Source organism: Taeniopygia guttata, chromosome 23, assembly GCF_048771995.1.
Source record: "Taeniopygia guttata chromosome 23, bTaeGut7.mat, whole genome shotgun sequence".
NCBI classification, from domain to species: domain Eukaryota; kingdom Metazoa; phylum Chordata; class Aves; order Passeriformes; family Estrildidae; genus Taeniopygia; species Taeniopygia guttata.
In genome coordinates this window covers 496,060-521,884 of record NC_133048.1, presented here as the reverse complement: position 1 = coordinate 521,884, position 25,825 = coordinate 496,060, and the positions used below count along the sequence as shown (strand labels likewise).

Below are 25,825 nucleotides of genomic sequence, written 5' to 3'. Positions count from 1 at the left end.
AGGGTACAGCGCTGGGCCTGTGCCTTGAACTGCGGCGTCAGGACAGCTTTGAAGGATGCAAAACTTCCCAGCGGTGCCAGGGATGTGCTGAGGGCATCCCTGAGGCCCTAGTGCTCCTCTGGGAACAGCCCTGGCATCAGGAGTACCACCAGACTGTCCTGAGCCTGTCCCTGGCACTGCTCCCGAGCCCAGGGCTGAGCCTCTGGGGCTGCCTGCCCCACCACCCACCAGGCTCAGCCCCCAGCCCCACACAGCTCCAGCCCCACCTGTGCATCACCTGTGCAGGCAGAGCAGGTCCACGAGGCCACAGGTGAATATGGCACTCCAATGTCTTTACTGCAGTCACCAGAAAACAATCAACGATTCAACAGCAACTCAGTGTTCTCATTGGTGTTATCTTGAAAATTAATAACCTTGTCTGTTTTTTTGGGTTTTTTTTTTTTTGGAAAACATTGTTCCCAAATGCCCAGCACGTCACGGAGAAGAACTCACATGCCCACACACAGTTCCCTGCAGCCCCAGCAGATGAAGAGAGCCCTGTTGGTGTTTTCCCCCCTCTCAGCCCCTAAATTATCAGGCTGGCCCAGAGATCCGAGGCTTTGAGGGGAGGAACATCAGGAGATGGCAAAGATTTCCAAGAGAGGCTCTTACCCCAATATATGATGGTGCAGCCCTCTTTATTCTGTGGTGTCCAAGGGACAGTGTGGGGCAAAGAGAACGCACAGGAAATGTCAGGGGTTTATCCAGGCTCTGGACAGGGAGGGCTCCTTGGCTCTCCACCAACCCTGCAGGGCAGGAAGGAGGGGACCAGGGTTGTCTGATCAGAGCCACAGGGGTCCCTGGAATGGGGAGCAGAATTCCCACGAGCACAGTGTAACACCCTGTCTGTGCACAGAGCCGGCAGCAGCACAGCCCAGGCGCTCAGCACTCAGGGCAGCACCACGGGCCCGCCGTGCTGGGCCTGAAATCTCAGCCTGCCCTGCTCTGAGGACACCGTCACCCCTAACTGCAGCAGGGACAGTGAGAGAACACTGGGCTGCTGTCAGCCTGTGGCACCACGCTGGCCACAGGCACAGTGTGGGGCTGCTGGGCTGAGCCTGGCACTGCAGCAGCCTCGGAGCTGCCCTGGCAGCAGCACACGTCACCGCCGCTGCAACCCTGCTGTCCAGCCTGTTTGCTGGTAAATAACCTTTTCCTGTCCTTTTTGACACTGATGTTTACTGATGGCTGACATCCCTCTCAGCCAGGTCTGGCCTCACAGAGCTGTGGTGCCCTGCACACCCCATGGCCCTGGAGCAGGGCGAGAGCGGCACAGGCAGCTCTGCTTCTCTCAGGGCCCACAGCCTCCCTGGAACACTCCCAGACGTGGCAGGGTGGGCTCTAGCTGAGTCTTCTGGTGGGAACAGAGTGAAAACAGTGCTTTAAATAACCCTGCCTCAGCCTCTGGGGGCTGCTCCTGCCAGGGACAGCAGCGCTGGGCAGCCCCTGTGCCAGGAGAGGCTCACCAGGACTTCAGCTCCTGCCCAGGCACACAAACCCCTGTGCCCTACCTGGGCATGGTTTGCTGACACAGGGATCAGCAATCACTGCTGTGCCCACAGGATCACCTTATCACTTAATTGAGCCCAGCTGATTGAGGAGCTGAAAGCAGCCTTGGCTTGGGGTGCTGGGGAGCAGAGCCTGTGCTCAGTGTGCTGAACCCTGAAGAGCAGTGGCAGCAGGGGCAGACACAGGCTTGCTCTCCTGGAGTGTCTCACATCTCACAGTGATGGGGAACCAGCAGCAGGGCAGTTCCAGGGGATATTTTTTCCTACTCCAAGTCTGCACAACCAACCTCTTATTCTCGCCCTTCTGCCCTCAGTGGGCAGGCTCTGCTCCCACAGAGATTTCAGGGGAAGGAAGTGTTCATCTGCAGGGCGATGTGGGGGCAGCCTGGCTCTTAAGTGGTCTAACCACGAGCCCACAGTGCTGGGCACAGAGCCCAGGAGACCTGCTGCCCAAACACAGCTTCTGTGTGTCAGCAGCTGCACCCAGGGCTGCTCGGGAGCCCCAGCAGTGCTAGAGATGGGAAAATCCAGAGCAGCCCTGTTGTCTTGAGTTTTAAAAGTTAAGGTTAAGGGTTTTTTTTATAGTTAAGTTTTTTTAAATTTTTTTTTTTTGAAAGTTTTAAAGTTTTCATAAAACTTATTTAGCCTTCTGATAATGTTTACATATTTGAGAGTTAGAGTTTCTACACAATTTTATGTATAAATAGAATAGTTTATCTATTTCTCTGTGGGTAGAGATAATTGATTGATTGATTGATTGATTGATCTTTGGACAGGTGTGGTTGGAGAGGTGGTAATTCCACCCTCCAATCCACAGTCACCTTTGGAATTCTATAAATGCCAGATAGTTGAATAAAACTGGCACTTTTTCTCTTTTAAACATACACATCTTCTGTGTACTCATTTATAGTCCGATAGTGACGCAGCCCTGTCACAGCTGTGCCCCACGAGGGAGCTGGGACAGGCACTGAGGTCACTCCAGGTGCAGGAAAAAGACACGGGAGGGAAGCAATGGGCAGCTGCACCTTTGCCATGGCTGAGCTGAGAGCAGGCAAGGCAGCCAGCTGAAGTCCCTGGATGCAGCTGGCACACGACTGTCTGAGGCTGCTGGGGCATCTCCACTCCAAACAACAGCACGAGCTCCATAAACTGCTTTTCTGCTGTGATCCTGACCGTGGGATACCACAGGGGTCAGGGATCTTTCCTGGAATTCTGTTTACAATACCCCAGCCCAGATATGCTCAGCCTTGGCTCACCTTGCACTGCTCTTTCTGATTTGATTGCATTTTCTAGGAATTCAAGATTGGCGCCCCTGCAAAATGCAGTGCATACTTTATTAACTAGGCTGCTTTCTTGTCCACTAATTAAAATCAAATTACATCTGATGCACACAACATACTTTGCAGTGAAGGAAACCTCCTTTCCCAATCTGCTCTATGAAGCAATTTATTGAACCCACTGAGCTGAAAAGAGTGCAGCCCTGCAGAGACACAGGGATGCTGAGGACCCAGCTGGCTGGAGCTTCTCCTGGGCTCACCTTTCTGCTTTCATTCCAGGCTAGAGCCAGGATCCCCCAGGGCTGAGGGGAAGAGCGAGGGAACAGTGATCCCAAGGGAGCAGCTCAGGGAAGGGGAGCAGCAGCAGCAGCAGACATGGGCTCACTTTTGGGTCCATCAGTCACAGGCCTGGGCAGCACACGTGGCACCAGCAGGTTTGGCTGTCAGAACCCAGCACACCCCTCTGGCTGCCCTGGCTGTCCCAGACCCTGGCAGGGGCTCAGAGACCTTGGCATGAAGTCAAAAACACCTGTGGCTTCGATTTTAGCCCATGGGAAAAGCTGTCAATTTTGTGTGAGGAATTACAAGCCACAATGGTTTGAGTAGTGTGGTAGTTGAATTAACACAGGGTGAAAAAATAGAATTTAGGGGTTTTTAGAATGGGGTTCGAGGGGTCAAGATGGAGGAATTTGTGTGTGTCCTGACCTTCTTCTCCTTCTTGCCCTCCATGTCTTGGTGTGATGGTGACACTTTGCTATTGGTTTAAGGCAGAGACACACTGTCTAACATAGATGACAGATATTGGCACAATTTACAATTGTAAACATACTACACATAACTTTTGATATAAAATGTAAATGCCACCCGAGACTGGGGACAGAACGCCATGGCCAACCTGCTAGACAGAGCTCAGCAGGTCAGAGAAAGAATATTATAGCTAATGAAGAATAAACAACCTTGAGAAGCTGACCCTGCGCATTCAGACTCCTTCTGTGGCTGCACAGGCTGGGAAACGAGGACTTTTACAATCCTGGGGTCATCCCAACACCCAAACCCTGAGACTGGGGAACAGGAGAGGATGAGATACCTCAGAGTGATGCAGCCCCAGCATGAAGGACATGGGAGCAGGACTCACAGGGGCTCTCAGCAGTGCCAGCCCTCCAGCAGCACTGCAGAGTGCTCCCAGTGGTGCCTCAGAGCCTCTGGCACAGCTCCTGTCCCTCTGCCCAGCAGCACTGGCAGATCCCTCTGCCCACAGGCACTGAAATTCAGGCAATGTGTCCCCAGAGACTCAGCATGGAGCAAGTGACAGTAAAGAGGCTCAGCAGAGAGGGGCCAGCCCCTGCCCTGTGTCTCCTCAGTGAAGCCACTGCTCTCAGATTTTTTTTTCCTTAGGGGAATGGTGAAGTTTCTGCAAAAAGACAAGCCTTCCCCTGTGGTCCCTGTGCTGGTGCTGGCAGGAGCCATGTTTGGAGCAATACATCATCAGTGGAAGGTATCTAATGATGTATTGCCCTAATACATCACCATAGCAACAGCACTCTAATGATGTATTATTCTAATGTGTTACCCAAGTGCCCATTCCTGTGGATGATGTATGGCCAGGGTGGCTGTGCTCTGCCAAGCCCAGATGCAGCAAAACTCTCCTGACTGCCAAGCACCTCCAGGAGTGCTGTTTGCTCCCACCTTTGTGGGCAGAGGTGCCACCTTGCCACCCAAGGCTGGGGGAGCTCTCAAATTTGGTGACCATCACAGCTCTACCATGACTGTCGTGCCTTTCCTCCCTTCCCCTCCTCACAGCCAAGCTACAGTGTCACTTGTGGAGCTCTGAAAGACAATTTTAAAAGCATTCCTTCCCTGGCATTTGGAAAATCCAGAAGGGGAAGTGACAGGCTGGTTTGTGCATTTCTCCAGCCCCTTCCAAGGTATTAAGGCCACACAGTGCTCTGGGTTTGATCATTAACAATGAAAATACCAGCTGGAATTCTCCTGCTGCCTGTGACAGGGACAGCATTGTTTCCAATTCACACTATCTTTTTGACCATTCAAATGCCATCAATTCAGTCACCCCAATGCGTAGGACAGTTATCTGAAATGTTTTCCCAAACAGCTTAGTGACTATAGAGCAACAATTCATGGCATTGCTTGGGGACATCTGTGCAAAGCCAGTGGCCAGCTGAATGCTCCCTGTGTGGACTCCAGATTCCTCAGAGGAGCAGGGAAGCTGGCAGACAGAGAGACTGAATGAATGGCAGGAGAAATCATTTCATCTATGCAAATCCATGCCAAACTCTCAGAGCAGCTGCTGTCAGTGGGTGACAGAACCCAGGTTTGGTTTAGGGGTTCCGTGTGGTGGAAAAGTCTTTTTTTAACTTGTGCTTCTAAAGAAAGACTTAGCAGTCTTTTGTTGTTTGGTCTCAAGGCAGTTTATTGGTGCTCCTTTATTCTAAATTAATCAATGAGTGCCAACATTATTAAGAACATGGAGGCAAGGAAGAAGAAAGAGGAGGAATAGGACCGGCCTACATTCTTCTATCTTAAACCTTTTGACTCCCATGTATAGAACAAAAAACCCCCTGTACAGGTGTTAAAACTTTTTTGTACAATACTAAAAAATTCTTCTCTCTACTTTGTGACTACTTCTACTATAACATCCAAACTTTTGTGACTTCTTGTTCTTCCTGCAAGGTTGGTAAATCATTCCATGGCTCAAACCCAAAATCACAGCTGTTTCCAGCTGCCTGCCAGGGTCTCAAGTGCTTCTGACCTGGGCCTGGAACCTCCAAAAATGTCTGAGGGACATTTTGAGTTCCAACAAGTGGGGAGCAGCAGGGACTGCAGCCTCTGGTGTCCTCCACAAGCACCCAGGTGAATCCTCCACGGCAGAAGCAGGGCCCAGAGCAGGTTCTGTGGGATGTCCCTCTGCTCTGAGATTCCCAGGCCTTAGAAACCCCTAGAAAGTGGAAGCTAAAGGCTTATTCCCATGGCTTATTCCTTCACAGAGGAGCAGCAGCACTGCCTGTATCAACACAAGTCCTGGCACAGGCTGCCCAGGGCAGCAGAGGAGTCACCATCCCTGCAGGAGCTCTGCTGGTCCGTGCTTCTCCCACAGCAGCCCTGTCACTGGGACCAGCAGGCATACCTGGGGAGCCACAGATCACAGAGCCACTGCCATTATTTGGAATCATTCTCTGGAATTTTCACTCAGATTTTTCAGCTGGGGGTTCAGGGGGGCTGGATCAAGGCTGGTGTTGCCAACGCTGTGGAGCTCAGCCATGAGGTTGAGGGAACCTAAACCAGGACAGGGATCCCCTGGCACAGCCCAGAGCCCCAGTCTGGCCAGAGCAGAGCTTGAGATGCCAAGCTGTGTCCCCAGGGCTGTGTCAGACTTGTCTCAGCTGTTGCTGTCAGGGTGGGTGCAGGGGGATGCAAGAGACCTCCTCTCCCTGGGCTGCCTCTGCAAGGCTCCCGTGCTGCACCTGGGCAGGTTCCAATCAGCTCTCAATGTTTCAGCAGTGACAAATTACAGGATTTCAGCAGGAAAAAAAAAAAAAAAAAAAAGTGAAACAGAGTGACCAAAAAAGGAATGATTGTATTATCAATAATGTTTCCAGTGGCTGATGGATGAGGACACCCAAACGATTTTTAAGATTTCAGTAGAAACCCTCCAAATGGCAGCACAAAGGCAAAATGTTTATTAACCCAGGGTCTCCTGAGACAATCCTCCAGGGATGTGCACAGCCATGCCAGGCATGGGCCAAATGTGTGCTCAGCATCATGCAGCCCAGCTCACAGCAGATGAGACAGGATCTTCTCGCTCCTGCAGAGGCAGGAGTGATCCTGAGAGCATTCCAAGAGGGGTGAACAGACAGACACACTGCTCCATGGGACCCCACTGCCCTTTTCCTTCCCAGAGCTCGGTGCAAATGCTTCCTAAAGAGCTCTGCAAACAACCAGCTTTTTGAAAGCTGCCCTAAAAGCCCTCTGCTTTCACTAATATCAAGAAAAAAAATCACCTCCTAATTCCTTAGGGGACTGAATTTGCAGAACAGGCATCCTGTCTTAAAGATAAATATCCCCCTCAAAAGGCAGGCACAGCCCCTGCCCTGTGCATGGCAGGACATTCAGCTGATGGTTTGGTGGTGCCACATCTCCAGCACAGCCTTGGAAACATATTAGACAACATTGTCATGTATTGAAAACTGGCAAATCTCCAGGCTGGGGTTTCAAGGGATAATTTGTAGATTGAATGTTAATGAATATTATTGTTGTTATCTTGCAGGGCTGTGCTGACTTCACTCTGTTGCCCATTGCACATCTCGATTTTTACTTTTTTTACCCCTACAACAAGCAGTGTAGGCAATTCCAGCACAGCCAGTTGAAGACATGGGAAAAGGTGATTCTTTCTGTGCCCATGTCACTGCCTCCCCAAACACTTGCTGACACAGGATTGTTGTTTTGAGTCCTCTCTGTCCTTCTTCCTGCAAACCCACCCAGCCTCAGTCGTGCTGCCCTGGCTGAGGTTAGGAGCAGGCACCAAGGGCATCCTCAGCAGCATAAATCTTCTTTTATCTCCATGGGGAAAGAGGTGATGTCAAAGACCACCCTAGGTCGTGGGGTGAAAAAAATCCCTCCTCCAGCCCATGCTTCCAAAGAAAGGCTCAGCAGTCTCTGCTGTCCGGTCTCAAGGCAGTTTATTGCAAGTTATCTAAAAGATTTTCTTCTGGGGCTGCTGTGGTTTGCTCACAGCTCAGGCAGAGGCACACACACACCCTGACATCCTCTCTGACTCCCAACTGCTTCTTCTCTCCCCCTCTGCCCAGGGCTGCTGCTGTCTTTTATATGGGACATTAGGTGTTACATGGGTACAGTTTTTCCCCAATGCCCATTACCTATATTAAATGGTGCTTTTCTATCTTTTATATGGGACATTACGTGTTACATGGTTACAGTTTTTCCCCAATGCCTATTACCTATATTAAATGGTGCTTTTCTACTCTAAACCAACCTGTGAGTGCCAACATCACCAAGAACATGGAGGTGAGGAAGAAGAAAGAGGGAGGACAGGGCAGGCCCAAATCCCTCCATCTTAAACCTCTGACCCCCATGTACAAAACCAAAACCCCCTGTACAGCACTCAAAAATTCTTCCCTCTACTTTGTGACTACTTCTCTATAATATCTAAACTTTTTGACTTCTTGTTTTCTCTGCAAGGTTGGTAAATCATTCCATGGCTCAAACCCAAAATCACAGCTCTTTCCAGCTGCCTGCCAGGGTCTCAAATGCTTCTCACCTGGGCCCGGAACCTCCAAAAATGTCTGAGGGACATTTTGAGTTCCCACAAGGCATGGAGGGGAAATACTGTCATTTCTCCAGCCCTGTGCTGCTCCAAGAGCTGTGACGTGGCTTTGCTGTCGGGAGCCTTTCTGTGCAGAACTGCAGCAGCTCACCTGCAGCAGGTGCTCCAGTGCAGGAGTGCTCCCCTGCAGCTCCCCAGGGCCAGGCTGGCCCCAGGGGCACCCACAGCCTGCTGCAGCCCACCGTGATTTATGTGGCACTTGTACAATTGATGTGCTTTGTGCCTGGGGACAGTTAAATGGTAGCTCTGTCATTAGTTTAAGCAGAGGTTAAAGGTGATCAATAACAAGGGTTTCACGCCCAATTGATCACCCCTTGCTATTTATTTCTGCCTTTTGCTTTCCATTCCACGGTGCTTTTAGAAATAGTAATTAAAGACATAACAAGTGTTCCACTAGGCAGAATATCAAACACTCCAGATATTGATTCAATTCTCTCCCTTTTAATGACGTTGACCTGAGCCTGTCCCCAGCACCAGCAAGGCTGGGCCAGCCTGCAAGGCTGCTCCCAGAGCCAGGGCTGGGGAGCTGAGAGCCCTCCTGGGGACAGAGCCAGCCCTGCCCTGGGCAGAAGGAGAAGCAGCACCGTGCTCTGGGACAGGCAGCTTTTAGTGCTCAGGCCACCCTCTGAGCCTCAGTGCTTGGCCCATCCTGTGAGCCTTTAGTGTGACTGAAAGGCACAGTGAGCTCCAGGTAATAAAAATCAGAGGGCAGATTTTCTCAAAAAAAACCCCAAAAAAACCCCAAAAAATCCCACAAACAAAAACCCCAAAACAAATACACAAACAAAAAACTCCAACAAACCAAACAAACCTAAAAAATACAGCAAAATGTAAAGATGCCCATTTGCTCTCTCATACCTTCTACTGATCCCTGACTGCAGAGCTGGCAGTTCCATGGAGCATCCAGCACCTCTGGTGCATATATGTGATATTTGCAAGAAGATTTTTGTGCACTTCCTCACTGTGTCCTTTGAAGGACACAGATGTTTGGGGTGCAGCTCCTGAGCCATCCACCTTCCCTAAACACGCTGTAGGAAATCCTGTTCTGTGGCTGTGGCACCTGCTGAGAGTTTTGGCCCTAGAGAATCTGGTGCAGTGATGGAAAGCAGCTTGCCCCTGTGGAGCTGAGAGAAGCCAAAGTCCACAAGGAAACAGGTCCTGGATGCTGCTGGTGCTGCACAAACACCTTGATCAGGCAGAATGCTCCAGAAGAAAGGTGAGGAAAAGGAAAATAAAGAAACATCTTTAAAGTTTGGCATGAAAAGCATTCTTCCCTGCAGCAAGTGCTCTCAGCAGCGTATGAGCCAGGGAAAGAATGTAAAACCTTTGCAAGGCTTACAAGAAATAACATTCAGTTTGCCCAACACCAAAAATAATGCGATATCAAGGAATATGAAATATTCATAAGGTCTGATCTAACACGCACAGCATATGGTGTGTGCAGCATCACATACTTTAACCATCTCTCAATCCCCTCTCACAGCACAGACACTGGGTTGTGTTAGCTCAGACTGGAACTGGGGGAACTTCTGCTGGCAGAGCTTCCTTCAAGGACAGAGGAAAACACCCAAGGAAGTGCAGTTGGCACATCTCTGCTGCTGTGCACACCTACTGGCAGCAAATCACAAGTGGGAGCAAGGCTGAATGTCCATAAATCAGCTTGGCAAAGAGCAGCGGTGGCTCCCACGAGAGACTTTAACCAGCTTTTTCTCTGTGTGTTTCCTATATGGGCACAGACACGATGCTGCAGCTCAGAGCCCACGTTGTACTGCAGAAAACCTGTGGTTTTGAGCTGCCCTTTTCAGGAAACTGCATTGGCCTTGGTCCCCCTGAGCAGCAATATTAAACTTGGAGAGAGCAGGCACTGTCATCTACAGATATTTAGCATTTTAAACCAAAACCAAACCACGCCACCTCAGCTTGCTCCTGGCCCTGCTGGGGCTGATCTGCTCCAGAGGAAAAGAGGACAGCAGGCACTGGCAGCAGGCAGAGCCCCGTGGGAGATGCACCCACTGAGTGCCCATCCTCAGGACAAGGACAAGCACCAGCTCCGAGTCACCAGCCAGGATGGGCTCATTTCAAACAACCCAACTGTAAGAAAAAATAAAAGGCAGCTAAGGAGAAGTAATTCCAGAGTTGTGGAGTTCTGCCCTGGGGACAAGACCCAAAATCTGCTTCCAGTACCTGTGAAGTGACACCTCTGAGCTGTCCTGGGGCTGAGCCAGCTCCAAACAACCAACGGTAGAGTTAGCATAAAATTAAAATATATGCAAACAACATTAGCACAGATTTACAAGATTTGTTTAACCCGATGGTACCGAAATCTCTCCTTCTAGGGGAGAGAGCAAGCAGGAGTGGGCAAAATCGGGAACAAGACTCTATGTTGTTAAGGTTGATGCTCTGAATTTTCATGTAGAGATTAGAGTGTTTCAGTTGCTGCCTTGGCTCATTAGGGGCCAGTTGCACCACAGCACCGTGCTGGGATCAGGCACAGCCCTGGCTGGGCAGCCCTCAGAAAAGACCAGATTCAGTGGAAAGCATAAGATGAGCAGGGCATTACTAATTACAAGTGACTGTGCCTCGCCAGGCGAGCTGCTGTGCTGTAGTCACTTCTGCAGTTGTTATACAGCAAGCATTCTCTGCTCTTCAAGTGGCAGCAGTAACAGTCAAGACAAGAGACCTGGAAGAAATTGGATTCTGGAATTCTACAACCTTCACCTAAACCTGGAAGAAATTGGATTCTGGAATACTACAACCTTCTCCTAAGCATGCATGAAAGCTGATTGGTAGCTGTCCACCTTTTTACATGTAAAAAGGGAAAAAGAGATACCCTACTGAATATTGTCTGCCTAACAGAAAACAGCAATGTCCTAAAATTACACCAACCACTTTGTAAGAGGACAGCACGTGGGAGGCACAGCTGCCCTCCCATGCCCCTGGAGCACACAGACAGGCTCCCTGCCCAGGCAAGGGTGGCACAGCACAGCTCACACCCTTCTGTGAGCGTGAGAAGGGCTGAGCCCACACCAGAGCTGCCTTCGCCTGGTACCAACTTCCCCATCTGGCCAAAGACCCCTCGGTCACCACCTCAGCAGTCCGAGATGCAAACCCTGGGACACCAATCCCTCTGGACTGTGGGCAAGGCAAGATCACCCCAGCAGAACCCGCACAACCCCAGCTCGTTGTGATGGTGGCACAAGCGCAGCCCGGTGCCACCACGGGACCAAGCAGAGCCCGAATGCTCTGAGGGCACCTGCTGGGGCCAGGCAGTGCCCAGCAGCAGAGTGCTCCTGGCTTAGAGCAAGGATTTCCCATCAGCACAGACCTAAACCCCTCTCTAAACTGCACTGGCAGCGCTTCTGCTCCTTATCTACACTTCCTACTTCGTATGTTTACTATTTACTTTGTTAAATAAGTATTTGTACATCTGCTTCTCTTTAGTGTACCAACACCACAGTCCCACCTTTTCTTGCTTTACTACTGATGTAGTAATATGAGGTCATGCTTTCACCTTAGTGTGAAGCAACCACCAAAAAAAAAAGAATAAGTCTTCCTCCAGTAATTGCCATTTAATCCCTGACCAGGAAAACGAACAAGTTATTCTAAGATAGGCAAACCTTTGGGGCATCTGATTTTTAGAACAGCTGAGCACTGCGGCACTGCAGAGAGGAGATGTACAAAGAGTATTTTATTTTTGCTGCTCAACAGCACGAGAGAGCCAATGCAGCGGGGCTGCCAGTGCCTTATAGAATGTGACACACCGAGCTCGCCAAGGGTGCTCATCCTCCCCAGCACTCACAGCACATCTCATCCCTTAGGAGAACACAATGTGAAAACTGACCCTGCCCTTCGAGTATCAATACAAATCCTCTTTGCCATCCAGGTTAGCTCACAATGAAGAGGTTACTGAAATGTCTCCTACTATAGAAAATCAGCACAATTAAACATTCAACGCGAATGAGTTTGTTTTCTTTAAGAAACAAGCAAACAAAAAAAAATCCCCTCTTTTGTTCAGTTTTGAATTTGTTTCTTCTTTCCTTAAAGCCTGGCTGTCACACAGAAATTCTTAAGCAAAGGCTGGAATTACAGCATGACAAAACACTTAAAAACAATGGTAAATGTGTGGGGAACACACCAAGTAACAGCTAAGGAGAGATTCCCAGAGCTGGAAATTAATTTAAATGCTGTCATGATACATTGACTCAAACCCTTAAATCATCCTCCTCCTTTACTTTTTTACTGGAGTGTATCATCTAAGCTACTACATCTACAGAGCTACTTAGAAATTAGTAAATATTCAGTAAAAACAGCAAAACTTTTAAATTCCGGATCTCTACAACAGCCCTAATATTCTCTGCTCTTCTATAAAAACCAATCTCATTACAGAAAAGGAAGCTAAGCCTGTAGCAAAAGCTGACAGAACACACACTGCACACTAAACCATTTAGGTGAGATTTTGTATTACGCTCTGCATACCAAGGGAAGTTATTAATACCCTAACCCACAGGATTCACTAGCTCCTTTGTATCACAAAAGTGAACCACTTCTTTACAGAGTATTTGATGAAATAACTGCTCAAAGTGACTTTATTTTAAAATCTCAAAAATCAGTTTACTAGAATTTTGAATGAGAACTTGATAGTCTTGTATTAGCTGATGTAAAATAGCTACATTGTAAGAAACACTGAAAATGCACTAAATTTTAACATTATCAATGGCAAATGTGGCATTGCTTAGACAAGTAATATACACCCCCACCAAAGGCACGAAATGCAACAAAATCAAACTGCAACGAAGACAAGAATTTTCAAGTATAAATTTTCAAGAGTAAGTTACATTTGGTATGTTAAAAATTTTTATATATATTGAAAAGAATTATACACGAATTGCAATGCACAATGCCGTGCTTTTGCTAGAAAATCCCCTTTAAAGCTTCTATTTTCACAGCACATAATTTGTAGTGAATAAAGCGGGGAAACCATCCAGTGCCAGATGTCTGAGAACATCAGTAAATTCTCGGCCAATTAAAAAGAAAGAATTTGGTCCTTTACTACCAGATTTCGATCAAGTGTTTAATCAGTGCAAGAGCTCTGTATGGAAACATATTGCAAAAGTTCTCCCAACACAAAAAACACCGCAGGAATCCAAGAACCTGCAAAGGCAAACAATCCTCACATGCGACTTTTCTTGGCGCTGCAAGAGAAGGTTTAAAGTAGAAGGTTTAAAGTAGGATCATTCTTCCAAGAACCGATAGGCTGAAAATACAGTTTCTGCATTTTCTTGGCACAACCACAAAATATTCGGGCATGAATCCACGAAAAGCTGGTGACAGCGGAAAAAGCGAGAGCGTGGTTTGAGGAGAAGGAATCTACTCGGCAACACCAGCGTGCGTGGATTCTCCCCGCGGTACGCGGGAGGAAAGTTCCGTGCGGGCTGTTCTGTGCTCGCACCGCGGAGAGCCACGCCGGGAGCGGCCAGAACCCCGCGGAAGGTGCGGGGAGCAGCGCAGCGAGCGCACCCGCGCAGGGCAGCGGCTCTCCCCACGCGTGATAGAGGCGGGCAAACCCCGCCGAGCACCGGCTGCGAACCGCGGGGCACCGCCGGCACCGGCAACGGGGCTCCCCGGCGGCCACCGGCAACGGGACAACGGGACTCGGCCAAGACAGCGCCGCCGCCGCCACCGGCCCCGACGGCAGCGATGCCCCGGCCGCACCGCTCCCGGCCGGGCGCCGAGCCTGCAAAGACGACACGAGACCGGTTCCTGGGTAAATGGTTTATGTAAGTAATAAAATATTTACTATAACATAAATAGAAACGTACCCTCGCAGTCTACATTGGTTTTGCAATAAGAGATACAAACAAAAACCGAAACCCCAGGGAATGGACCGGACTGAACCCACCAACGGGAGGGTGCGAGCTCCGCGCACGGTTAGAAATAAATAGAGACGGGCCGGGAAATGGTTTCGAAGCGTCCCCCCGGGCGGGCCGGGCCGGGCCGGGCCGGGCAGGGCGGGAGGGGCCGGGCCGGGGGCGCCGCCGCCTCCCGGCCGCGCGAGGAAGGGAATAAATTAGAGATCGCAAACCTTTGGCTACTGCTGCGGCGGCCGCGGCGGCTCCGGCGGGCGAATAAATAGAGCGCGGGGCTCGGAGCGGGCGGCCGGGCCAGTCTGAGAATAAATTAAAACGCGTCCCCCGCTGCCCGCCGCGCCGCCGCCGGGGCCGCGGGGCCGGGCAGTCACTGCACGGCACCGGGCAGCGCGTGGTGCAGCGGCGAAGTGTCCGCCTGTGCGTAAACGTCCTCCATGGGGGGATGCGGGACCCCGGCCGGCGTCATCCGCTTCTCCTTCTGCCGCCGGTTGCAGAACCAGACCCGCACCACCTCTTTCTCCAGCTGCAGGGAGTCCGCCAGGGAGGTGATCTCGTGCGCCGAGGGCTTGGGGCACTTGAGGAAGTGGTTCTCCAGGGCGCCCTTGACGCCCACCTCGATGGACGTCCGCTTCTTGCGCTTCCGGCCCTGCGCCGCGATCTTGTCCAGGTTGGTGGGGCTGCCCGTGCTGGAGTCCGTCTCCTCCAGCCACTTGTTGAGCAGCGGCTTCAGCTTGCACATGTTCTTGAAGCTCAGCTGCAGCGCCTCGAACCGGCAGATGGTGGTCTGCGAGAAGACGTTGCCGTACAGGGTGCCCAGCGCCAGCCCCACGTCGGCCTGCGTGAAGCCCAGCTTGATCCGCCGCTGCTTGAACTGCTTGGCGAACTGCTCCAGGTCGTCGGAGCTGGGCGCGTCCTCGTCCGACGGCTCGGGCGGCCCCAGCGGCGGCGGCGAGGCCGCCAGCTCGTGGCCGCCCGCCTCCTCGGCGCCCAGCGGGTCGCGCAGCCCGTGGTGCAGCGCCGGCGCCGGCGGGCCCAGCATCCCGTTGAGGCCCGCGTAGGGCTGCGCGTAGAGCAGCGGCTGCCCCGACGGCGGGGACATGGGCGGCAGGTGGTGCGCGCCGCCCTGCGCCCATCCGCCCGCCGCGCCGCCCGCCGCCGGCTGGTGCACCAGGTGCGGCCGGTGATGGAAGGCGGCGGCGGACAGCTCTTCGCGGGGTCCCGGCGGGCCGCCCTTGGCGTGCTCGGCGGGCGGAAGGTGCGCGCCCCCGCCGCCCCCACCGCTGCCCCAGTCCGTGCCGGCGCTGGGCAGCCACTGGTGGTGCGCCAACCCGACGGCGTGCCCGGCGGCGGGAGCCAGTCCCTGCAGGTACTCGTGGTGCATCATCTTCTGCACCTCGCGGTACGTGGTGCCCTGGTGCAGCCGGTCGCCGTCGGGGTGCATGAGCGCGGCGGAGCGCGGCAGGTACTGCGCGGCGGCGGCCATCGCGTGTGCGCCGCGCCGCCCGCGCCGCGCTTTAGAGCCGCGCGCCGGGGCGCGGGGCCGCCGCGCGCCCGCCCCGCCCCCGCGCCCCATTGGCCCGCCCGCCGCCGCGGGAGGCGCGCGCCGCCCCGCCATAGGGCGCCGCCGGCGGGAGGGGGGCGCCGCCCCGCGCCGCCCGCTCCCCATTGGCCGGCGGCGGGAGGGCGCTGCCCACGGGATTGGCCGGCGGGGGGAGATGGGCGGGGCAGCCCGCGGCGGAGCGGCCGCCGATTGGAGGAGCGCGGTTCATTCATGCCGAGCGGCGCGGGGCGGCGCGGAGCCGCCGCCGGTGCGGGGCCGGTGGGCAGCGGCCGCTCCGCGGGCCGGCCCCGCCGCTCAGCTCCTAACCAGGGCCAAGCCGGGCCGTTAAAAGTCCTGATTGAGCTTTTCTGGTAAACTTGGAGCTCCTTCCTGAGCGCTCCTCGGGATAGAGCGGCAAGGGCCGAGAAATGCGGATCTGAGATTGTCTGGGCGTCATGGGAAACGTGGCTCTGGGATGCTGCCTCAGAGAAAAGTCTCTGAGCCGGTTTGAGGGTTGGCACAGGATAAAGGGTGGAGGAATTTGTGGGAAAAGACAATGACAACAAGAAACAGACGTGTCTGGCAGTGCTGGGAGAGGGGCAAGGGATGTCTTAATTAAGCCAGCTCCAGACTTCATCTGGGGCTTGTGGCCCGAAGTGAATCAGGGTGGGCACCAGGAGCATTCACCACTTCTAAAAATTAATCTTTGTCTCTGTGCTCCATCTGTAGGACGGGAGCAGAGTCTGACCTTTGCCAAGGGCTTGGGCGAACAATGAACCGTCAGATCAATATGTGTACGAGTGTAACATGTCAAGATGCCCTGCACTCTCCTCAGCTGGGCAGGGTGGCTTGCTGCTGCTGCTAAGGACATTAACTGCAGCCTCCTGAAAGCTTTTTGTGAGGGGTGCCACATCCCTTCCTGTGTTGGGGGCACTTTGTCATTTCGGGGTACCAAAGCACTGGTTTGGACTGGGGTCCTCCAGCCCTGCACGCTGGGAATGTTGGAACCAGCAGATGGGAGAACCCGTTTTGGCTTCTGGGTTTGGAGGGACCAAGCTGCAACACCCCACCCTGACACAAGGGCAGCACAGTGCCCAGCTCAGTGCCCAGCTCTGCCTTCCCTGGCACCTTGGCAGTGGTGGCCCTGTGGCCACAGGGTGAAGTGCTGCCCACAGGCACCCTGTGATCCCTGATTTCACCCGCACTGGCCCTCGTCCTGCTTCACCCAGCTCCTGGAGCAGCTGCTGGGATCACACAGGGCTGGAGAGGTCTGTCTCCTCCTCCAGGCTTGTGTGGGCTGGTGCCAACACCCAGCCAGCCCCACGGGAGCTGCTCCTGCCTTTCGGCAGCCCAGGGCCAAACCTGCAACCACGGGGCTGGTGCTGGTCCATGGCAAGAGCTCAGCATCCTACAGAATCACAGAATCACAGAATCCCAGAATAATGAGGTTGGAAGAGACTTCTAAGATCATCAGGTCCAACCTGTGCCCTAACACCACAACTAGACCATAGCACCAAGTGCCAAGTCCAGTCTTTTTTTAAACATATCTACAGATGGTGATTCCACCACCTCCCTAGGAAGACAATTCCAGTATTTTATTATTCTTTCAGTGAAAAAAATTTTCCTAATATCCAACCTGTACCTTCCCTGACGTAGCTGAGGCTGTGTCCTCTTGTTCTGTCAGTGCTGCCCGGTGGAAGAGACCGACCCCACCTGTCTGCAGCCTCCCTTCAGGAGCTGTGGAGAGCAATGAGGTCACCTCTGAGCCTCCTCTTCTCCAGGCTGAACAACCCCAACTCCCTCAAACGTTCCTCGCAGGGCTTGTGTTCCCAGCCCCTCACCAGCCTCATTGCCTCCTCTGAACTCCTGTCGGGGTTCTGGGGAGCTGCTGGGCCTTGTTTGGTTGAACTGTGGAAAGAGCACTGTGAGAGTGACACACCTTGCTGCTGGCAGTCTCAGCTATCCACTGTCTTTGGGGACACGTTTGGGACAGAACACGTGCATTTTTTTGCTGTGGAATTATGTGTAATTAGTTCCTTTCACTGACCCCAGGGTCTCTTTTCAGGTGTACAGCCCTAGAGAAAGGCTGGACTTTGTGGGAGAGATGGGTTACAATACATTGTGGGACATATTTCATTAGGAAAATAATTTATCTTTCTTATTTTCCTGAGGAATCCTTTGCCCACACTGCATACGTTTGTAATGAATAGAAGCCTTTCAAATGATTCAGTGACATGCTGTAAAATATCATACTTGGTTAAGCGTTTTCTCTATATTTTTTCTGACCTAGACTCATATTCATGTCAACTCTCCATGATGCAGTGCTGTAATATTAAAATTTTTGGTAGCCAATTGCTTTTGATATTTATAACCATTTTTAAGGGAATCACAATGAATAAATGTGCCTGGCTCTAACTTTATGCAAAATAAGCCGTGTATAAATCAGTAAATCATTAATAGAATGAATCATTTCCAAAGGCTGAAGACTGGATTGCATTTCAAACTTTCATCTGTTCTATGTGTTTCAGAAATTACCCAAGGAGAGGACACATCATGTCTGAGGTGCCCATCACAGCAGTGCTGGGTTATGTTTGATCAAATGATCTTTGTAAACCAAGGCATTGTGCATTGATTGTGCTTTGGGCTTGTTCTGCTTAATAGCAGTACAGTTTAAAAACTGGGAACAGCAAACAGCAGAGGAAGATGCAAAATTCCCATTTAACTCCTCCCTCAGCCATTCCCAGCTCCAGAAGTCAGAGGCAGGTGGCAAAATTCTCTCTTCTATTAAACAACATGAAGGAGATAAAAGCAAAGGAGAGGGTGCTGACCCTAAGGGAAGAGGACAGGAAGGATTAAGATGCCTGTATAAGCACTAACTTCAAGATCCAGACCTGCATGTTTGTGTTCCTGGTATCCCTGTTTCCACTGAGGTCTGGGACTGAGGAGTTGCACAGCTTAAAAGACTTTACCAAGGTTTCGTGGTGTTGAAAGTGTCTTTCTGTTTTTTTTTTTTTTTAATAATTTTTATTCTATTCTTATTTTTACATAGCTTTTCAGAGCCATAACATGCAGCAAATCCCTGTAGGAGGGCATCCAGGTTTCCTAGCAAGAGCTAGTTCCTTCATTAAGCCTTGCCAGGGATATTGGCATGCAGTCCATTCCCTCTTCAAGGAATAAACAACCCCATGGGCAATGTTCGATATGATTCATTCTCTGTGTGACTGTGACAGCATCAGAACCTGCCTCATGCAGCTGGATCTGAGGCTGGTGGGAGGACTGAAATAACGAGGAGGCTCAGCACGGAGGGAGCAGAGCTGGGACTGCTGTGCACAGCGAGGGAGCTGCTGCTGCTGCTGCTGCTGCCCCTGCTGCTGCTGCTGCCCTGGCCAGCCCCGGGCACTTGGGGCTGCTTGGGAATGCTCTGTGATGAGGAGCTGGGTCCTGGCAGGACATCTTCTCCCTGGGAAACAGCCTCACATCTGGGCCTCCTGCCCTGGGGGAGCAGCTGCTGCTCCTGTCTGGGCCCCTCTCTGACAGCAGCTGGAACAACTGGATCGAACATTGGAGCAGGGGCTGCAGCAAGGAAAGGCACCAGCATTGCCTGTCAGCCGAGAGGAGGCCAAGAGTCAGTTCTCCAAGTAGAATCTGCCTGTGAGTGTGAAACTGCCCTGAGAAGAGGCACCATTTCCCAGAATTTGTAACATTTTGCCTAAATGTCTTTCATCTAGGACACCTCGGAGCACAGATAAGAAATTTTTACAACTTTTTGGGTGGCTTTACCTTTTGGCAAAATCTTATTTTTGCTTTGCTCATCTAAACGTGCAGAATTCTTAATTTGGTGAGTGACAGTTAACAGGTTAGTGGTTGGGACAATAGTGAATTGAGCCATAAAACTAGAGAGGAAGAGAACTAGAGAATAAATCACGGAGAACAGTTAATACAAATGTGTGAGGTATGCTCACTATGATTAGCTGTAGTCATATACAGTCCTGTAATTATTTGAAAATTGTCCAGAAATAAGTTCTCATGAGACCAAAATGAATGCAAAAAATGCTGTTGTGATCTTTTATTGAATCAATGAAATTTAGATTAGGCAGTCACTAAATTCCTGTTTACACAACAGACCTTAATGGTTCCAAAGGAAGCGCTCAAATGTAGTCGACAAATAATCCCTATTTATGAAAGCCCCATAATATGCATTTACATAATCCCCACTTTAAAAAGCTATATCAGCTCTAAAGTTCTTTGGCTCAGAGATATGCCCCAGGGGGTTAAAAGTAATAAACAAAACAAAGGGAAAAAGATGTATACACATACACCCACCAACATGCACCACAGCCTTTAGGATTATCGCACGCTTGAGGCAGGGATAACCCCCCAGCCCTGCTCACCCCACTCCACCTCCAGCAGGCTTTGTGCATGTGCACAGGGGTGAATACATGCACATGCCCATCTCCACGAGTGGCTCTGCAGGACTCGCAGCACGTGTGTGCTGCTGCAGCGTCTCTCTGCATTATGTCTCTCCTGCCTTTCCCGGTGCTTTTCCACAAATACCATATTGGTTCATCCTCTATGCCCAGGAAGTGCCATAATGAAACCAACAGTCTTACTCGTGTTTTGAGGTGTCTCTAGCAGCTTTAGAAAGCAGCTGACAGGACACAGAACTGTGGGTTGTGCATTTTATTTGTACTCAAGATGACTGGCCAGTTGCTGATATTCCCATGTGACGGATGTGGCATTTTGCTGTCGAGGTGCTGTCCTTGAGATAAGAGCTATGACAGGGCAGGGACCTGCACCAAGAATGTTAATGTTGCTGAAAGGCTTGAATTTTAAAAAAGCTGTTCTTTACTGTGGAAAACAAGCTGCTTCTGAAAAGCTGATTATTCAGAATTGTGAATTTTGGAGACTGATTTCTTACCTTCTGAAATGTTGCCTTGTCTTTGCAACTACCCAGTTTTTAGAAACAAAACGTTATGAGTCTTGTCTGGTCGAGCATGAGTTTTGCAATTCTAGTAGTTGGGTCAAATCTATATTGGATTCAGTAAAAGTAAAAAAGGGAAAATAGAATTAATTTCCAGCTTTAGAGAAATACGTTTGCTGCCCGTACATTCTGAATTCTCTGAGTATCTTTTGCTTCAAACTCTTTGATTAGCATTTATAATATCAGTGAGAGCACAGAAGCACAGGAATGTTGGTATTTACCCTCAGTGAATGCCAGCATTCAAGTGCTGTGGAGTTTTGTGAGCACAGGACATCCTTGCCCGGAGCTCCAGCTGTGTGATCCAGCTGTGGTGGTGCTGCAGGCAGAAATGAGAGCGATAGCTGGTGTGCAGCTGCATGCCCTGGCCTCTTCCCATCTGGCCCAGCCCTTCTCCAAAAGCCAAATGGGATTTTTCTGGTTTGCTGGGATAGGGCAGAGTCCAGTGTCCCCTCTTCTCCTTTGCTGCTGCTGATGTCCCTGCCCACCACCCCTGGAGAGCTCTGCCTCCCTCATCCTGGGGAAATCTCTCCTATCTCTGCATAATGGCCAGAAGAAATCTGCACCTTAAACCAAAGAGCAAACCAAGAGCATTGAACTGAGAGGGAAGAGCAGGTGCTGTAGGGGATAAACCTTTCCAGCCACGCTGCTGGATAGATTCACACACAGCTGGGACAGGAGGAGCTGAGGATGAGGAGCTGCTCGGTGCCCTGGCAGGGTGTTCCACCTGTGAGTCAGCTCCACAGGAGTCTCACCAACCCCTTGGCCAGACAAGCTGTGCCTTCATTAACTCTTTCCTGTAGGACACGTAGAAGCCAATTAATTACAACTTAGACTTTATTCCATTAAACTCCTCTAAGCTCCAGGGGAAGAGTCTTAAGATTCTGCTCTGATCCTGTTGCCACTGACGCCTGTAAAATCTCTCCACAGACTTGGATGGGAAGAGACATTAATTCCATGTTTGCTTTCAGCCTGGAGCAGGGGCACTGCCAGGAGGGCCGTGCCTCTGAATGCAGCCCCTCTTCCCAAGCAGCACCTGCCTTGGGACATGCATGGGGACATGCATGGGGACATAGAATAGTTTCTGTTGGTTCCAGTGGCAATGGACCAGGTGGTCATTCACTGTAGGTACCATCAAAACCTTGCTCCCCTGCCTGATCTCAAATTTCCATTCTGCTGCTCCCTGTAATGACAAACCCTGAGCTGTTCACCTTTCCAACTGAACTGACTTTAGTTAGTTGAATTTTCAAAGAGGGGTCATTGCATCTGGCAATACAGATATCACACAGTTTTGCTTCTAGAAGAGAAATCTTCTAAAGGAGAGACTGTTACAGCTCCACAGAGCTGGCAAGTGGGCAAGTCTTAGAAAAGAACTGTTCCCCCATCTCCTTTTCATAAACTGTTTGTGCTTCAGAGAAGGCAGAGGACTGAAGGGAGGTTGTCTGTGTCCCACCGGACTGCATTGTTGATGAGGAAGAGGTGGTTCTTGCTGTGTCACAGGAGCAAGTGAGGTGCCATCACCTACTGCACCACTACAGATGTGTCTTTGCATGGGTTCTGAAGCCATAAGCCACTGTGCTCTGCACAAGCAGCTAGGTTTATTCACGGGCACATTGCTTGGGTGTTTGGTGTGGAGCAGGTACAAGGTGATGAAAGGAGTGATATTATTTATACAGCATATGAAAATACAACTGTTCCGTGTGCAGTTTTAGTCGCTGCAGTACAAGAAAGATAGCAAGCTATCAAGGAGTGTCCAAAGGAGGGCAATGAAGAAGGTGAAGGGCCTTGAGGGGCAGCTGCATGAGGAGCAACTTGGTCTATTCAGCTGGAGGAGACTGAGGGGACACTCATCACACTTACACCTTTCTTGTGAGGGGAAAAGGAGGGGCAGGTGCTGATCTCTCTGGTGGCCAGTGACAAGACATGAGAGAATGGCCTGAAGCTGTGTCAGGGGAGGTTTTGGCTGGATATTAGGAAAAGGTTCTGTCCCAGAGAGTGGCTGGCCACTAGAACAGGCTCCTCAGGTTACAGCACCAAACATGACAGAGTTCAAGTGTTTGGACAACACTCTCAGGCACACGGTGGGACTGTTGGGGATGGTTCTGTGCAGGGCCAGGAGCTGGACCTGATGATCCTTGTGAGTTCCTTCCAAGTCAGTTTATTCTGTTATTCTGTGATTGTGGATGTAGGACAGCAGAGTTCAAAGTCAAATTTCTCTTTGTTCCTGTGTGTTGCAAGTAGTTTACTGGCATGGGCCCAGGACTTCTCAGACTGGTTACGGGACTGTCTCATCCAAGCTCTGATCAGTGCCACAACTTGTATTTCTTGTATTTTGTTTAACTGTACTGTGGGCCATCAAACTCCCACCGCAGTCAACAGGCCCTCGGGATCTGGTCTTTCTCTCCAGTCACGGTGCAATGATGTGTCATCTCTTCACTCTGACTACTGTTCTGAGCTCCTTTCTTCCCAGGCCCACTTATTTGGCTCAACATTTCCTACAACCTTCTCAACAAAATTCCTAGCAGCAACACAGAAGATTTGCTTTCTACCTGCTGTAGATGGCAGCTTGGATGTGTCCCAGTCTGTGATTGTCAGGAAGTGCTGATGGTAGCAGCACAGCCTTCCCAGTGGGAATGACACTCCACTTGCTTTTCGGACACCTGTGTATCCCAAGGATCATGGGTTCAGGGGCTCTGCCTGTTCCTGAGAGCATTTCCCTGCGAGCCTGTGCTGTTAACAGCTGCACCCCCACTATTGGCAAGCTTGGACTATGGGCAGGTTTAGACACCTGTTACAGGTCTTATCTGGGTGAGGCAAGGCTCACAAAGCGGTACTGCAGCCCTATCAGCTGCCTCAGACAAAACAGCTGTTTGTTCCTCTGTCAGCACTCCGGCTGGGTGGAGCACCAGTGACATCATTAGAAGAATTTTCTTTCCATGCCAGGCAGTGACACTGACTTTTGCTAGAATGTGTTCTTTTCTCTTTCAAATTCCTATCCTGAGATCCTAAAGTTATGTATTGTGGCCAGCACATTTCTTTCCCTCTCAGGATTTTTCATAGAGATGCACAGAGAGAAATTAAAGAGAAAACAATTTCTATTTCTGCTTCTTATTTTTCCCATGTGGGATGTGTTTGGAGAATTGTTTACCTGGGGTGATTGCTTGATTGGATTCTGGTGAGGATTGTTTGAGCCTGATGGCAAATCCAACCCACCTGGGGCTGGACTCTCAGAGAGGGTCAGGAGTTGTGTAAGAGTGAGAGGTAGAGTCAGAGAAAGTAGTATGTAGTTTTAGTATTCTCCTTTTATATAGTATATTAATGTATTTTAGCATAGTTATAATAAAGAAATCATTCAGCCTTCTGAATTGAATCAGACATTGTAATTTCTTCCCATTGGGTTCACCTGCATTTACAATAACGTTTACTATCTTAAAGGTAGAAGATTAGAAACTGCACTAGTGTGGAAGCTTGTGTACCCCCTGTGCACTGCTGCAGAGCTGCAACTCCCCCCCAACACTACGTAGTATTTTCATTAGATACCCGACCTCTGGTTCTGATTAAATAACTTGTATAATTAGATTGAGACATCTGCTTATCCCTGGGGGAAGAAATCCCTTTCAGCACTGGACTAAGTCTGATTTGGTTAATTACCTTAGCTGTACTGTATTAATACATAGCTTCTTGATGGTAAGGAACTCTGGTATTAGGCTTATTCCTTCTTGCTTTCACAATACTATAGTAAGACAGTTTAGGGATTAGGAATCAGGCACGGAGCCCAGTATTTCCCTCCTCTTTTCACTCATGTCAACACTCTCCCTCGTTTTACTCTTTCAGTATTCCCTGTTTTACCTGCCTGTGAATAGTTTCCAGGTTCTTTGTTGTACATGTAAGGATAATCTATTCCCAGTGACTGCTCAGAGCAATTCGTCCTGTGGTACTTGTGAGTAATTAAAATTCTCAGGGCTCTTCAGCAATGTGAATCTCTCTCAACAAATGATTACCACTGGCACTGCTGTTTTCCAGTCCACCCTCCAGAAGCAGAGCAGTGCAGGTGGACACGGTGGAAGATGGGGAGGGCAATGTGGGAATGCACCTGGCTTTGCAGACACCATCCTTTTCCTCTGGCACCTGCAAGGCTGAACCTCTGTGGCAGCTGCACTGCAAAACTCCCCCACAATGGCAAAAACCAGACTCTGTCCTTCACTCAAGCTTGACCAGAAGTGAACAAACACATGCTGAAAAAGAAGGAACTGAGATTTGTAGGCAAGCTTGGGAAGACCATCCTCAGAAGAGGCAGGAGCTCCAGGGCAGAGCTGCTGGTGGACACTGTCCTTGGGGTGTGCTGACAGGGGCCAAGGCCCTCCCTGCACACCCACCAGCCTGAGCACCCCAAAATCTGAGCTGGTTATTTAAATAGGCTGATCTGGGGGCCCAAAAACACTTCTGGCAGTGAAATTGGCACTTCTGGCAATGTTATGCAATGGAACTTTTTCCATCCACAGATGGAAATACCTAATAAGATCATATATTTGATAACCAAGCCATTATAGAACTAGAGATTCAGACTTCCCAGGGAAAATTCAATTCTCAGAACCAATAGTATTTACTATTTATATGACTTGCCAGCCTATCTAAAGGCTCATCTTTTTCAGAATGCTCTACGGGTAGCCAGAAGGTGCTTTCAGAAAGAATTGTCCAGATGCTTTTCAAAGTAAAAAATATATTTAGTGCAGAATTTAGTTGTAACACTAAATCTGTGATTTTTAGAAAAAGGTGATCAGGGTGGAAATCATGGGTGAGGAGAGGCACAGGAACACAACATAAAATGCCTGCAGGAGGTCAGAGGGAAATGCTCTGTCCAGCAGCAGAGGTGTAGGGAGGACTGTCAGGACAGCACAAAGCTCAGCCAATGCCTCTCCAGAATAGTCCCAGGGCCTGACAGCTTCCAGAGATCTCCCATGACAGAAGTGAGGTTTGTTATTCAATAGCCACTAGCCTTTTTTAACCCTTCCATAACTTTGTCTGCTTTTTTTTTTTTTTTTCTATTTATGTAAACCTTCAGCATGCACAGCATTCTGCAGCAAAGATTTCTGCAGATAAATGACACACTGAGCAAAAGGCCACCTTCTTCTGTTTGAAGAACTAGAACCAGTGAAGAAGTCACCTCTGGGTGACTTCTTCATGCTGCTCACAATTCCAGAGACTGCTCACAGTCCTGCAGTCACATCTTCTCACGCTGAGGAATCACAGTCTGTGG

General features: G+C 50.3%; 1 protein-coding gene across 1 annotated transcript; it reads right to left on the bottom strand.

Annotated features, from left to right (window-relative positions):
• Positions 1-13,941: 13,941 nt before the first annotated feature.
• POU3F1 (POU class 3 homeobox 1) lies at positions 13,942-15,574 on the bottom strand. The gene has a single exon (XM_030290307.4). It carries the CDS (start codon positions 15,531-15,533, stop codon positions 14,418-14,420), a length of 1,116 nt encoding a protein of 371 aa, XP_030146167.1. The 5' UTR covers positions 15,534-15,574; the 3' UTR covers positions 13,942-14,417.
• Positions 15,575-25,825: the final 10,251 nt, after the last annotated feature.